The 14,633-nt window shown below is 44.5% G+C and overlaps 1 protein-coding gene and 1 pseudogene across 1 annotated transcript in view; both read left to right on the top strand.

The window, feature by feature from the left end:
* Positions 1-14,633, top strand: part of LOC140721199 (uncharacterized) — a 104,716-nt gene that overhangs the window by 41,710 nt on the left and 48,373 nt on the right. The window contains exon 10 of the mRNA XM_073036059.1: positions 10,893-10,991. Within this exon, the coding sequence (XP_072892160.1) occupies positions 10,893-10,991 (99 nt within the window). The remainder of the gene's footprint in view (positions 1-10,892; positions 10,992-14,633) is intronic.
* Positions 7,680-8,435, top strand: LOC140738378 (SLA class II histocompatibility antigen, DQ haplotype C alpha chain-like; annotated as a pseudogene).

Here is a 14,633-nt window from a genome sequence, read left to right as displayed (position 1 = left end):
GGTCACAGTCAGGAGAGGGAAGGGGAGAGTCAGGTACTAGAGAGAACCCCTGTGGCTGTACCCCTTGACAATAAGTACTCCTGTTAGAGTACTGTTGGGGGGGACAGCCTACCTGGGGGAAGCGACAGTGGCACAGACTCTGGCCCTGTGGCTCAGAAGGGTAGGGAAAGGAAGAGGAAGGCAGTAGTGATAGGGGACTCTATAGTCAGGGGTTCAGACAGGCGATTCTGTGGACACAGGAAAGAAACCTGTATGGTAGTTTGCCTCCCAGGTGCCAGGGTCCAGGATGTTTCTGATCGCGTCCAAGATATCCTGCGGTGGGAGGGAGAACAGCCAGAGGTTGTGGTTCATATTGGTACCAATGACATAGGTAGGAAAAGGGAAGAGGTCCTGAAAGAAGACTACAAGGAGTTAGGAAGGAATTTGAAAAGCAGGACCTCAAAGGTAGTAATCTCAGGATTACTGCCTGTGCCACGCGACAGTGAGAATAGGAATAGAATGAGGTGGAGGATAAATGCGTGGCTCAGAGATTGGAGCAGGGGGCAGGGATTCAGATTTATGGATCATTGGGACCTCTTTTGGGGCAGGTGTGACCTGCACAAAAAGGACGGGTTGCACTTGAATCCCAGGGGGACCAATATCCTGGTGGGCAGGTTTGATTGAACTGTTGGGGAGGGTTTAAACTAGTTTGGCGGGGGGGTGGGAATCAGAATGTGAGTGCAGGGATTAAGGTAGAAGGACAAGGGCATGATGATAAGAGTTCTGAGTTAATGAGGAAGGTCAGGCAGGGGACAGAACATAATTGTAGCCAGTTAAAGGGGTTGAAATGTGTTTATTTCAATGCTAGGAGTATTAGGAACAAAGAGGATGAACTTAGAGCATGGATTAGTGCTTGGAACTATGATGTTGTGGCCATTACTGAAACTTAGTTAGAGGAAGGGCAGGATTGGATGATACAGGTCCCAGGGTTCAGGTGTTTTAAAAGGAATAGGATGGGAGGTAGAAAAGGGGGGGGAGTGGCATTGCTGGTCAGGGATAGTATCACGGCTATAGAAAGGGAGGATGCTGCAGAAGGAGTGTACATGGAGTCAGTCTGGGTGGAAGTCAGAAATAGGAAGGGATCAATCACTGTGCTGGGAGTAGTCTATAGGCCCCCAAATAGCCCTCAGGACACCGAGGAGCAGATAAGCAGGCAGATTTTAGAATGGAGCAGGAAGTACAGGGTAGTAGTTATCGGTGATTTCAACTTCCCTCATATTGACTGGCACCTCCTGAGTGCAAGGGGGATAGATGGGGCTGAATTTCTCAGGTGTGTTCAAGAAGGATTCCTGACACAGTATGTGGACCAGCCGACGAGAGGAGAGGCCATACTGGATCTAGTTCTGGGTAATTAACCTGGTCAGGTGACAGACCTTTTAGTGGGGGAGCATTTTGGTGAGAGTGACCACAACTCCCTTAGCTTCAGCATAGCTATGGAAAGGGATAAAATCCGATGAAATGGTAAAGTGCTTAACTGGGGAAGGGCTAACTTTGAAGGGATGAGGCAGGAACTGGCGAGAGTAAATTGGAAACAGATGTTCAAAGGGGAAAGTACAGAAGTAATGTGGGAGAAGTTTAGGGACCACTTGAGCTGGGTTCAGGATAGGTTTGTCCCACTGAGGCCAGGAAAAAATGGTAGGAAAAGGGAACCGTGACTGACGAAACATGTGAGGCAACTCATCAAGAGGAAAAAGGAAGCATATGTTCGATATAAGAAGCAGGAAGTAGGAGGGGCTTATGAGAAATATAGGGTAGCCAGGAAGGAGCTAAAGAAAGGACTTAGGAGAGCTCGAAGGGGGCATGAGAAGACCTTGGCATGTAGGATTAAGGAGAACCCCAAGGCGTACTGTGCGTATGTGAAGAATAGGAAGATGATGAGAACGAAGGTGGGACCGCTAAAGGATAAAGAGGGCAACATGTGCCAGGAGGTGGAGGAGGTTGGGGAGGTCCTAAATGAATACTTTGCTTCAGTATTGACAGTGAAAAGGATCTTGATCAGGATGAGGTCGATGTGGAGCGGGCTTCTGTGCTGGACAATGTGGAGATTAGGGAAGAAGAAGTGCTGGATCTTCTTAAAAACATTAAGATTGATAAATCCGCAGGGCCGAATATGATACACCCCAGGTTGTTGTGGGAATTGAGAGAAGAGATCGCAGAAGCATTAGCCATGATCTTTGAATCCTCTTTGGCTGCAGGGGAAGTGCCGGAGGACTGGACAATGGCAAATGTAGTTCCCTTGTTTAAAAAAGGTAATAGGGAGAAACCTGGGAACTATAGACCGGTGAGTCTTACGTTGGTGGTATGCAAACTACTGGAAAGGATTCTTAGGGATAGGATCTATGAGCATTTGGAGAGTACAGTCTACTCATGGATAGTCAACATGGCTTTGTGAAGGGAAGATCGTGCCTCACAAGCCTGATTGAGTTTTTTGAAGAAGTAACAAAATAAATTGATGAGGGTAGGGCAGTGGATGTGGTCTCCATGGACTTTAGCAAAGCATTTGACAAGGTCCCTCATGAGGTATGGGATAATTGGAACCTTGGCTGTTTGGATAAAAAATTGGCTTAAAGGAAGAAAGCAGAGGGTAGTTGTGGAAGGTAAGTATTCTGCCTGGAGGTCGGTGACTAGTAGAGTGCCGCAGGGATCTGTCCTGGGACCCCTGCTATTTGTGATTATTATAAATGTAGAGGTGGAAGGATGGGTGAGTAAGTTTGCGGATGACATGAAGATTGTAGGAGTTGTGGATGGAGCTACAGGTGGTTGAATGTTACAAGAGGATATAGACAGCCTGCAGAGTTGGGCAGGAAAATGGCAGATGGTGTTCAATGCAGACAAATGTGAGGTGATGCATTTTGGAAGGACAAACTAGAAGGCTGAGTACAGGGTTAATGGTCGGTTACTTAAGAGTGTGGATGAACAGAGGGACCTTGAGGTTCAAATCCATACATCCCTCAAGGTCGCTGCACAGGTTCATAAGGTAGTTAAGAAGGCCTATAGGATACTAGGCTTCATTAACAGGGGGATTGAATTCAAGAGTAGAGAGGTCATGTTGCAACTCTACAAATCTCTGGTGAGACCGCACTTAGAGTATTGTGTTCATTTCTGGTCACCTCATTATAGGAAGGATGTGGAAGCTATGGAGAGGGTTCAGAGGAGATTTACCAGGATGTTGCCCGGATTGGATAAACAAGTCATATGAAGCAAGGTTAGCAGAGCTGGGACTTTTCTCTTTGGAGTGTAGAAGAATGAGAGGGGAGTTGATAGAGGTCTACAACATTATGAGAGGTATAGATAGGGTGGATAGTCAGTACCTGTTTCTCAGGGCACCAATAGCAAACACCAGAGGGCATATGTACAAAATTAAGGGAGGGAAGTTTAGGGGAGACATCAGGGGTAAGTTTTTTACACAGAGAGTTGTGAGTGTCTGGAACGACTTGCCAGGGATGGTGGTGGAGGCTAAAACATTAGGGACATGGATGAAAGAAAAATGGAGGGTTACGGGGTAGTGTGGGTTTAGTACTTTTTTTTAAGGATTATATGGGTCAGCACAACATGGAGGGCTGAAGGGCCTGTACTGTGCTGTAGTGTTCTATTTCTGAACCTAATCTCAGGGCATGTCATTCCTTTCTGGACTCGGTATTGATTTCTGTAACATTAGGTAACTTGCTTTCTCTTTCTATCTTTGTCAGAACCAGCCATTTCTGCCAGTCATCCATCTGACATTGCCTCATGTTTTTCTCTCTCTATTGACAAGGCATGTCCTACAGCCCTGTTATTTGTGATGTGTGACACTGACAAAGAAGCTTTATGTGCTTCTAATTGCAACAATAACTCAGCGTGTCAGCGATATTCCCTTTGATCCGCCCAACTCTGCCCAATCTTCTCTGCTATAGTCACAGAACACAAACAGGCTCTTTGGCCCATCTAGTTCATGCTGAGCAATTTAAGCTACCTACTGCAATTGAGCTGCACTGGGTCCATAGACCTCAGTACCCCTATCATCCATGTACCGCTCCATCACAGTTGCATGTATCATCTGTGCTGACAGCTCATTCACACTCTCATGACCCTTTGAGTGAAGACATTTCTCCTCATGTTCCCCTTACTCCTTTTATCATTAACCCATGACCTCTAGTTGAAATTCCATCCAAGCTCAGTGAAAAAAACCTGAAAGTTACCTGAAATATACCCTTCATACCTTTGTATACTGATATATCAAATCTCTTCTGTCCTCTAGGCTCCAGGGAATACAGTCCAAACCTTTTCAGTCATTCCTTATAACTCAGGTCCTCCAAACCCAGCAACATCCTTATAAAATTTCTCTGTACTCTCTCAACCTTATTAACAACTATCCTGTAGGTAGGAGACCAAAACTGCACACTGTACTCCAAATTATACCTCCCCAGTGTCTAGTACAAATTCAACATAACATCCCATCTCTTGCACTCAATACTCTGACTTCTGAAGGCCAATGTGCCAAAAACTTTCTTGATGACCCCATCAATCTGTGATACCACTTTCAATGAATTATGGACTTGTATTCCGGGATCTCTTTCTTCTCCTAAACTCCTCAGTGTCCGACTATTCACTGTGTTGATCCTACCAAAGTGCGCACAATTACCTCATACTTGTCTGCATTAAATTCCATCTGATATCTTTCAGCCCATTTTTCCAGCTGGTCCTGATCTCCCTCTAAGCCACGATGGTCTTCCTCACTGTTCACTCCACCCCCAATATTGCTGTCATCCACAAAGCTACTGATCCAGTTAACCACATTATCATCCAGATAGATGATATAGATGACAAACAATGGACCCAACACCAATCCCTCAGCACTCCACTGGTCACAGGCTTCCAGTCAGACAGGCAACCATCTACTACCTGTAGTCTGTATAGAGTCCATGAAGTTGATGCCATTTTGCCTTGCTTCTATAGCCTCTGTGTCTGTCTGCTGAGTAAATACAGATGTAAAATATGCATTTAAGATGATCCCTATCACTTTTGGCTCCACACATGTATTACCATTCTGATCTTCCAGAGGACCAATTTTGTCACTTGAAATCCTTTTGCTCTTAACATATCTGTAGAGTCCCTCAAGATTCTCCTTTACCTCATCTGCTAAAGCAACCTCAAGCCTTCTTTTATCCCTCCTGATTTATTTCTTAACTGTTCTCTCATTTCTTATACTCCACAAGGACCTCATTTGTTCTTACCTGCCTGTACCTGCAATGTACCTCTTTCTTTTTCTTAAACAAGGCCACAATATCTCTTCAAAACCAAAGTTCCCACACCTATTATCTTCACCTTTTATTCAGACAGGCACACACAAGCTTTGTATTCTCAAAATTTCATTTTTGAAGGCCTCCCACTTACCAAGTGTACATTTGTCAGAAAACATCCTGTCCGAATCCACACTTACTAGATCTTCTCCTATACCATCAAAATTGGCCTTTCTCCAATTTAGAATCTTAACTTGCAGACCAGACCTATCTTTCTGCAGATTTTCTTCAAAACTAATGACATTGTGATCACGAGATGCAAAGTGTTCTCCTACACACACTTCTGTCACCTTTCCTATCTCATTCCCTAACAGCAGATCAAGTATCACACACTCTTTCATTGGGACTTCTAATACTGATTAAGAAAATTTCCTGAACACATTTGACAAACTCTATCTAGTATGGACCTTTGACACTATGGGAGTCCAAATCAATATATTGAATATATTGCAACTGTCTGTGATCTCTCTATAAATTTGTTTCTCTAAGTTCCACAGACATTTTTATAATCTGTAATGTGCCCCATTAATGTGTTCACACTTTTCTTATTCCTCAGTTCCACCATAATGCCTCACTAGATGAGTTCTCCAGTCTGGCCTGGCTGAACACTGCCAGGATATTATCCTTGAATAGTAAATTACCCCCTCCTCCTTTAATCCCTCCCACTCTGTTGTGTCTAAAACAATGGAACCCCAGAATATTGAGCTGCCAGTCCTGCCCCTCCTGCAACCAAGTCTCCCTAATGGCTACAATACCATATTCCCAGGTGTTGATCCATGCTGTGAGCTCATCTGCCTTTCCTATGATACTTCTTACATTGAAATATACACAGCTCAGGACATCAGTCGCTCCATGCTCAACCTTTTGATTCCCATCTGTCCCCACAACCTCTCCACTATCTGTTCTGACACTCTGGTTCCCATCCAGATGCAACTCCAGTTTAACAACTCCTCCCCAACCCCATGCAGCACTCACAAACCTTCCCACTCGGATATTACTCTCCCTCCAGTTCAGGTGCAAACTGTGACTTCTGTACAGGTTCCATTTTCCCTGGAAGAGAGCCCGATGTTCCAAGAATCTGATGCCCTCCCTCCTACACCAACTCCCTAGCCATGTGTTAAACTGTATAAACTTCCTGTTTCTGGCCTCACTCACACGTGGCCTGAGTAACAATCCTGAGATCAGAACCTGGAAGTTCTGCCCTTCAACTTAGCACCGAACTCCTGAACTCATTTTGCAGAACCTTTTCACTCTTCCTACCTACATGGACCGCGAATTCAGGCTGTTCACACTCCCATCTAAGAATGCTGAGGACTTAATCCAAGATGTCCTGGACCCAGGTGCCTGGGAAGCAGCAGAACATCTGGGAATTTCGTTCTTGTCCACAGAGCCTCCTTTCTGCTCCCTAATGAATGAATCTCCTACCATCACAGCTCATCTGTTCTCCTATCTTTCCTCCTGAGTTACAGAGTCAGACTCAGTGCTAGAGACCTGACCGCTGTGACTTTCCTCTGCTAGGTCATCCCCCAACAGAATCCAAGTGGTGTACCTGTTGTTGATAGGTTTGGACACAGTGGTACTTTGCACTGGCTGTTTAATCCCTTTCCCCATCCTGATCCTGACTGTCACCAAATTTCCCATGTTCTCCACCTTGGGTGTAACTACTTCTTGATATGTCCTATCTATCAACCCCTCATCCTCCCGAATGATCCAGAGTTCTTCCTGTTCCAGCTCCAAATCCTAAACACAGAGTGTGAGAAGCTGTAGCTGGAAGCATTTCTCACAGGTGTAGTTGTCAGGGACACTGGAGGTCTCCCTGACTTCCCACATCCCACAAGAGAAACATTCCACTATCCTGCCTGGCATCTCTACTGTTCCTAACTGAACAACCATAAAGAAGGAAAAACAATAAAATTGGGGGGGGGGGAAGAAAACTCTACCTGCAGCTTTGTTTTTGCCGTCTTTGACTGGAGCCTCTCCTCACTGAAGCCTTGAAGAGCTAAAGCCTCAAAATCTCCACTCTAACTCTGACCACTCCAATGATGGCCGCTCCACTAGCCACTGCCTCACTCTAATCTGTTCATGCCAATCAATCCCAAATTCTGATTGGGCACTGCCCAAAGTACCAAACTGCCATGAGACACTGCATTTTCTGCACAATGGGTGAACGGGAGTGAACTATGTTCTCTCAGGCTTCCAGTCCAACAGCCGGGCGGGCCACTCTCTCACTCTCGTCGGCGTTGCCTCAAAAGGAGGGGCTTTTGCTCCTGGGGCTAGGGTGGTATGGAGGGAAGGGAGAATGGTGGCTTCATCGTCTCCTCCTGCCTCCCGCTGCTCTTTGCTTTTGGGACAGATGCGACCATGGGTCAGTATCCCGCAGCCTGGGCACTCCTCCTGCTCCTCGTCACTCATTCGGGGACTCACAGCTCAGCAACCAAGACAGACATGTTGGCAGTCACCTTCTTCATTAGAGATGAGCCCAGCCTACCAGAGGGCGGAGCTGAGTTGAAGACCTGGGATAGAAGTATTGTTCACTATGACACCACATTACCGAGTGCTCAGTTTCACTTGTCTAGCTTAGACTCATTCCGTTTACCTATGGATAAGCTATCAGCAGGAAGTGTGTTCGCATGGGTAAAGTACCTGGTGAATGGGGTGATGGATTTAACCAACAACTCGCTTCCCCCAAACAAAATTGGTGAGCTCTGTCTGTACTCAGAGAAACCAGTTGTCTTCGAGGAGGTAAATACTTTGACCTGTTTCGTGAGCGGCTTTTTCCCACCGGCCATAATTGTAACGTTACAGAAGAACAAGAAGCCTGCCAATGGTGAAGTTAACTCCTCACACCTCTCATATGGCAAAGATAGGTGATTTCAAGTGCTCCACTGCACATACATCCAGTCAGCAGATGGTGACGTGTACCCTTGTAGAGTGCTCCGCAACATCAGCAAAGAGGAAAAAGTAATTTACTGGGAACCAGAAGAGCAAAGTAGTGCTGAAGAACTGGATACAGGCTAGCTTGCTGTTTTTATCTGTGGGCTGATTATAGGAATACTTGGCACAGCAGTGGGACTGTACTTACGTTTTTTGTTGCTACTGTCTGTTGGGGCTCTTTGACAATCTGGATCAATACCCCTTCTCCGTGAAAAAAATGACCTCTGCAATATTTCCTGATGGTCTGTACCTTGCTCTGTCTCAGTTTTGAGCACTCAGATTTGTAAGGCGTCATTCTCTTCCATCTTAGAGCATTGATTTCAAATTCCGCTATCTAATTTTGATACTCTTTATTCCATCTCTCAGTCGCCCATTTTAATGCACTGTCTGCTAAAAGCAACAGTAACCTCCTTCAGATAGATAAGATCACGGGTAGGTCGGGTCACAAAACGAGTGGCACATTCACCTTCATAAATCAAAGTACTGAATACAGGAGCTGGGTGAAGTTGCACAAGACATTGGTGAGGCCTAATTTGGAGTATTGTGTTCAGTTCTGATCACCTACCTACAGGAAAGATATCAAAAAAACTGAAAGAATGCAAAGAAAATTTACAAGGCCGATGCTGGAATTTGCAGGCCTGAATTAGAGGGAAAGGTTGAATGGGTTTATTCCCTGGAGCAAACAAGACTAAAGGAGTTTTGATAGAGTTGTACAAAGTTATGAGGGGTGTATATAAATGCAAACAGGCCTTTTCCACTGAGAACTAGAGGTTATGGTTTACGGGTGAAAGTCAGATGTTTAAGGTGAAGTTCTTCACACAGAGGGTGGTGAGAATGTGGATGGAACAAGCTGCCAAGGGAAATGGTGGATGATGGTTTGGGTCCAGCATTTAAGAGAAATTTGGATAAATATGGGTGGGAGGGGTATGGAGGGCTGTGGATCAGGTGTGGTTTGATGGGACTAGGCAAAATATTAGTTCATCACAGTCTAGATGAGCAAAGGAGCCTTTTCTGTGCTGTAGTGGTCTGATACAGTCTCTCCGATAGGGCGCTGCTGAAACAGCTATCAAAAAGTCATTCTCCCTATTCTGAGAGTGGGACCTGCAATATTAACTCTGTTTCACCTTCCACAGATGCCACACAAACTGCTGTGTGTTTCCAACATTTTAATTTTTTTATTATAGACAGAGCTGATAGATTCTTAATAGTGAATATCTAAAAGCACCAGTGATCCAATCCCCATGGGGGAGCAGAGTTTCTAATTACTGATTAATATAATGTAATGAACGGATATTGAAATTTGTCAAAACTGGAGGAAAAGCAAGTTCCAATGAGGGAATTCGGACTGTTCAATAGAATATCGATAGATTCAATGAGTGGGAGATAACTCAGCACATGGAGTTTAATACAGGAAAGTGTGAGGTGGAGCTTGAGTAAGAAAAATCAGACTATTATGTAAATGGAGTGGAATTGTAAATGAGTGAATTGCAGAGGGATCAAGATTTTCTTGTAAAGGAATCATAAAAGATCTGGTGCGGCATGTAATTAGGAACAGGAGAGACACATTAACCTTAACTGCAAGGGATTTGGAGTTTAGAAATGGGGAAATGTTGTTACAGTTGTGCAGAGTGTTAGAGACCCAATTGGTACTGTGTACAGTTCTGGTCCCCTTGTTTCAAAACAATTGCACTAACACTGCAGGCAGTCCAAAAGTGAGCAATAAGGGTGATTCCTGGGATCAGTGGGTTTTCCCACCACAAGCAGTTGGGAAGTATTTAAAGAAGAGATGGATAACTATTTGAAAGATTGGGGAATTCAGGATTGTGTAGACTGTGACAGAAGAGGAGATGGGAACTGAGGCAGATCAGCTCCAATTGTATTGAATGGTGGGGCAGGTTTAAGGAGCTGAGTGACCGGCTCCCCTCTTATTCTCTTGTGTTTATTATCTTCTTGCAAAAGAACAATGTATTGTGGTCCTTAACACAAGAGCAAGGAAACACACACAAAATGCAGGAGGAACTCAGCAGGTCTGGCAGCATCTATGGAAAGGAATAAAGAGTTGATGTTTTGGGCTACCCTTCATCAGGACCAGAAAGAAAGGGGAAAGAGCCAGAATAGGAATGTGGGGGAAGGGGAAAGAGTACAAGGTGATAGGTGAAGCCATGTGGAGGGGGAGGGGTTGAAGTGAGAAGCTGGGAGGTAACAGGAGCAAAAGGCAAATGGCTGACAAATTAATCCAATTGGATAGGAGAGTGGTTGATGAGAGGAAGGGATGGAAGAGAGGCAAGGGCTTCTGATAGTGAACTCATCAAAATTTGGCCATCTCAACACCAGAAGGAGCACCCAGTGCAGAATATTGGCAGCAGGTAACAGGGAAATACTGACTGAGGAAGAGAGAGTGAGTCAGTCCGTTCTTGGCCGGCGTAACAAATCAGTGGCTTGTTAACCCAGCACAGCAGGTAGAGTCAGTCGGTGCAGACCAGAAGTCAAGGTTGACAAGACTGGGCAGTGATGAGCACATCTCTTCCCTGCAGGAGATAAGGGGAACAAATTGGTTGTGGCAACAATTGGCAGCTCTCCTGCTCATTTTTCTGGTGTATTGTTGCATGTTTGCTTATTTGAATGTATTTGTAATTGCAGGTTTTTACAGCAAGGATCCTGTCACATTTGCTGCGTCAATCACAATGGTGGTGTTGCTTGTAGTGGCTTTTATTTCATTGGTGATTCTTTGGTGGACAGGTAAGTGTTATTGTCTACACTTGTGTTTAACTGCAATTTCCTTGGCAAGATGACTGAAGTGTAATTTTAAGAGAAGAATCACACTGTGTCCATATAACCATATAGCAATTACAGCATGGAAACAAGCCACTTCGACCCTTCTAGTCCATGCCGAAACATCCCCCTGAGACATGAGTGATGAAATTACCCTGTATTTTTGCCCCGTTGTGGAGTGATGTTTCACCGTGTCACCACTGCTGGAACAATTCCGGAGTCACCTCTGACCTGGCATCAGAGATGGTACTTGAGGGTAAAATGTCTCAACTCAATTGTGTTACACACATTATGTTGTCAAAGGTGCTGTGACTCGTGATGTAGAGGTGAGGAGTGAGGGACCACTCCTCACTGCACACACGTGGCTCCTCCATGGAGAGAGTTAGAGCACCAAGTTTCTGAGAGTGCACAAAATTGATGATTTTACCTGGTCCCTCATCACCACGTCTTTGGATAAGAAAGCAGAGCAGCATCTCCATTCCTTGAGGAGATTGTGGCTAACCCCCACCCCCATCCCCCATGATAACCAGTTTTTACAGGACCCCAATCGAGAGTGTCCTGACCGGCTGCATCTCTGTCTGGTACGGGAATTGCGAGGCATCTGACCACAAACCCAACAAAGGATCACAAGTGTTGCTGAGAGGATCACTGGGGTCTCTCTTTCACCCAGTAGATATATTTATCAGGAGCGTTACATACACGGGGCACTTAGCATTGTCAGTGATCCCTCCCATCCATCCAGTAATCTATTTGATCTCCTACCATCAGGCAGGATGTACCGTAGCATTAGGACAAGAACTGTTAGGATGAGAAACAGTTTCTTCCCTCCAGGCTGTAAAACTATTGAACTTCGTGCCACCACCCAGGTCTCATCGTGTATGGAGCACCAGTAGTGTTATACTGTTTACTTTTCAGTTGTATTATATATGTACCTTGTTATTGGTTAATTTATTTGTGGTGATATTACTCTGTGTTATGCATGTGAGTTACATGTACTGTGTTGTGAACATTAATCCAGAGGAAAGTGGTCTCATTTGATGATATACATGTATACGGTTGAATGACAATAACTTGAAATTTGCTCATTAATCCTGATGAAAGGGAGGTGAGAGAGTGGTAAAGCCCCTCCTCATGACATGGATTTTAGCAAAGTTTTGTTAAAGCTCCTCATGGCGTACTCAAGAAACTAAATGTCCATGGGATCCAAGAAAAGATGGTGTTGGAATAAAAATTGGTTCAGAGGGAGGAAGCAAACAGTGAGGATCAATGTGAGTTTCAGTGTCTGGAGAGCCATGTGTGGTGAGTTAAGCAGGGATCAGTAATGGGTTCCTTGTTGTTTAAGGATTATCTCAATGATTTGAACTTGAATTGAGGAACACGATCAGGAAGTTTCCTGTTGATCACAATATCAGCAGTTTGGTTGACAGTGAAGAAGAAAGGTCTGGGTCACAGGAAGATATCGTCGGTCTCCTTGGATACACAAACGAGGAAATGGAATTCAGTCTGGAAATGTTTACAGCAGTGCTTTTGGAGAGGGCAAACTAGGCAAAGGAACAAACAGTAAACAGAAGACTAAGGCATGGAGAGGAACTGACAACTGTCAGTGTTCATGGGCACAGATACAAGAAAGATTGGTTGCTAGGTTACCTGGTTTCTGTCAATCGCAGTAGCATAAGTGTGGTAGACTTGATGTGGATGTGGAGAGAAATGGTTTCAAGGGGAAGTAATCAGGAATGGACAGCTGAGTGAACTGGCATAGATGGGCTGAATGGCCTCCTTCCATGTGGTAAGGAAAGTGGGGTCTTGCCTTTTGTTTTGTGCACAGAGCTGGTGATGGGAGATGTGAAAGGGTGAGGAACAATACCTGAGGAGAGGGAACTATTAGCAATGGCATTAACATTGGAACCAGGAGAGGAGGTTGGTGATGAACAGGATCTAACAGAAGGAGGGTTGAGCATGAAAAAGAAATGGATAGAATCCAGACTCAATGCAATTTCAACACCAGGGCATCGAGGGACATTTGGGAGGGTTGGTCCAGTGGGCAAAGGGAAGTAGGGAAACTACAGGGGCAGATGCACAGTCTGAATCCCAGCCATTCATGGGTTCAGTGCACATTGTTAGAATATTTCAGCATGGTGAATTGTGGAAACTGTGGTGAATTAGGGGTTCTCTTTGCATTTCTGCATAGTCTTTGGATAAACAATTGGTGAAGGAGAGCAGGACCTGATGATGCTGAATAGGGTGCAGTCAGATCTGACGATGGGCGTTTAAAGCCATTTTTCACTGAGGACACACCCACACTTGCATCTCTCATTTGAGGGAGTGCAGATGGAGGCTCCACCACAGCAGACACTCAGATGAGGGATTAATGTAGGCTTTCACAAATAAAATGAAGTGAGGCATTTTATGTTTAATGAAACCCCAGTAACACATTTTATTGAACTCCCAAAACAATGCACAAAAATGTGCCAAAACTCTTTACATAATAATGACATCTCGTCCGACCAGCCTCTTAAAGTGAAACCCCAACTCAATGTGGATGGTTCTGAATTATGTACATTTCTGCCAATCACGTTACCCTACACAGGCCCCTCTGGAATTAACTAAAACCAGCATTGTGAGCCTGTCTGAAGCTCGGATCAGCAGCCTGGCTCGGGTCCTGTGCTCGTCCAGAGGTGATGGCAGGGGCTTGGCAGTGGAATACTCCAAATCTCGGTGGGCTGGTTTAAGGTGATCTTCTGAAATATGTTCAGGTTTATCCCTCTTATCTATGATAAAAGTCTTTTCCCTCCATTCCAAAACACAGAATGGGCCATCGTAAGGGGGCCTAAGGAGATGTTGGTGGGCGGACAAAAACAAACGAGGTGGAATGTAGGTTAACAGGAACCCAAGAGTTATTTATTTTGTAGCCTGGGAAAAATACACACTCAGGACAACCAATACCTTTTCTGTTCTTTAATTCCTTCATCTGTTTCAGATATTTTAATGCAGAAAGAGGGTAACAAAATAAAAACAACAAAATGAATTTAAAGAAATGCACAGTTCCTGCTGTTACAATCTCAGCTTAACTTCGGTCCACACACTTGTGTGCCAACCAGTTACGTATGCAGTATGAAAATTAATTAAGCAAAATATAAAAAACCAAAACGGTAGTGGAAATTCTAAAAAAATCTAAATTCTAAAAAAAAGACAAACAAAATTAGCATCCCACCAATGCTGTACCTTGTACACAACATCAAAAATATCAATAAATACAGCTCATCTTATTGAAGGTGTACACTCACTTTGGCACACACCTGCTTAACTTCCAAACACATACAGGCTGGACTCTGAACCGAATTCTCCTCACTCACGCTACTCAGCCGATACGGAACTTCACACAACCACGCCATCCTGTGCCGATACCTTACTTGTGAAAATCTGGGAAAAGCAGCTCCCAGCACTCGATGTTTGTCTTTGCAGAACATTGTAACTCTTCTTTCTGTTCCACATGTGCATAATGACGTCACTGTTTTCTCTTAAAGGCACAGGCAGCTATTTTAGTGTTACCAGGGTGAATGCACAAATACACTTTTAACAATAAAAAATAATATTCAACAGTCACCTGGT

This window comes from Hemitrygon akajei, chromosome 2, assembly GCF_048418815.1.
Source record: "Hemitrygon akajei chromosome 2, sHemAka1.3, whole genome shotgun sequence".
NCBI lineage: Eukaryota > Metazoa > Chordata > Chondrichthyes > Myliobatiformes > Dasyatidae > Hemitrygon > Hemitrygon akajei.
The sequence above is the reverse complement of the archived record's forward strand: the minus strand, read 5'-3'. Positions and strand labels throughout refer to the sequence as shown.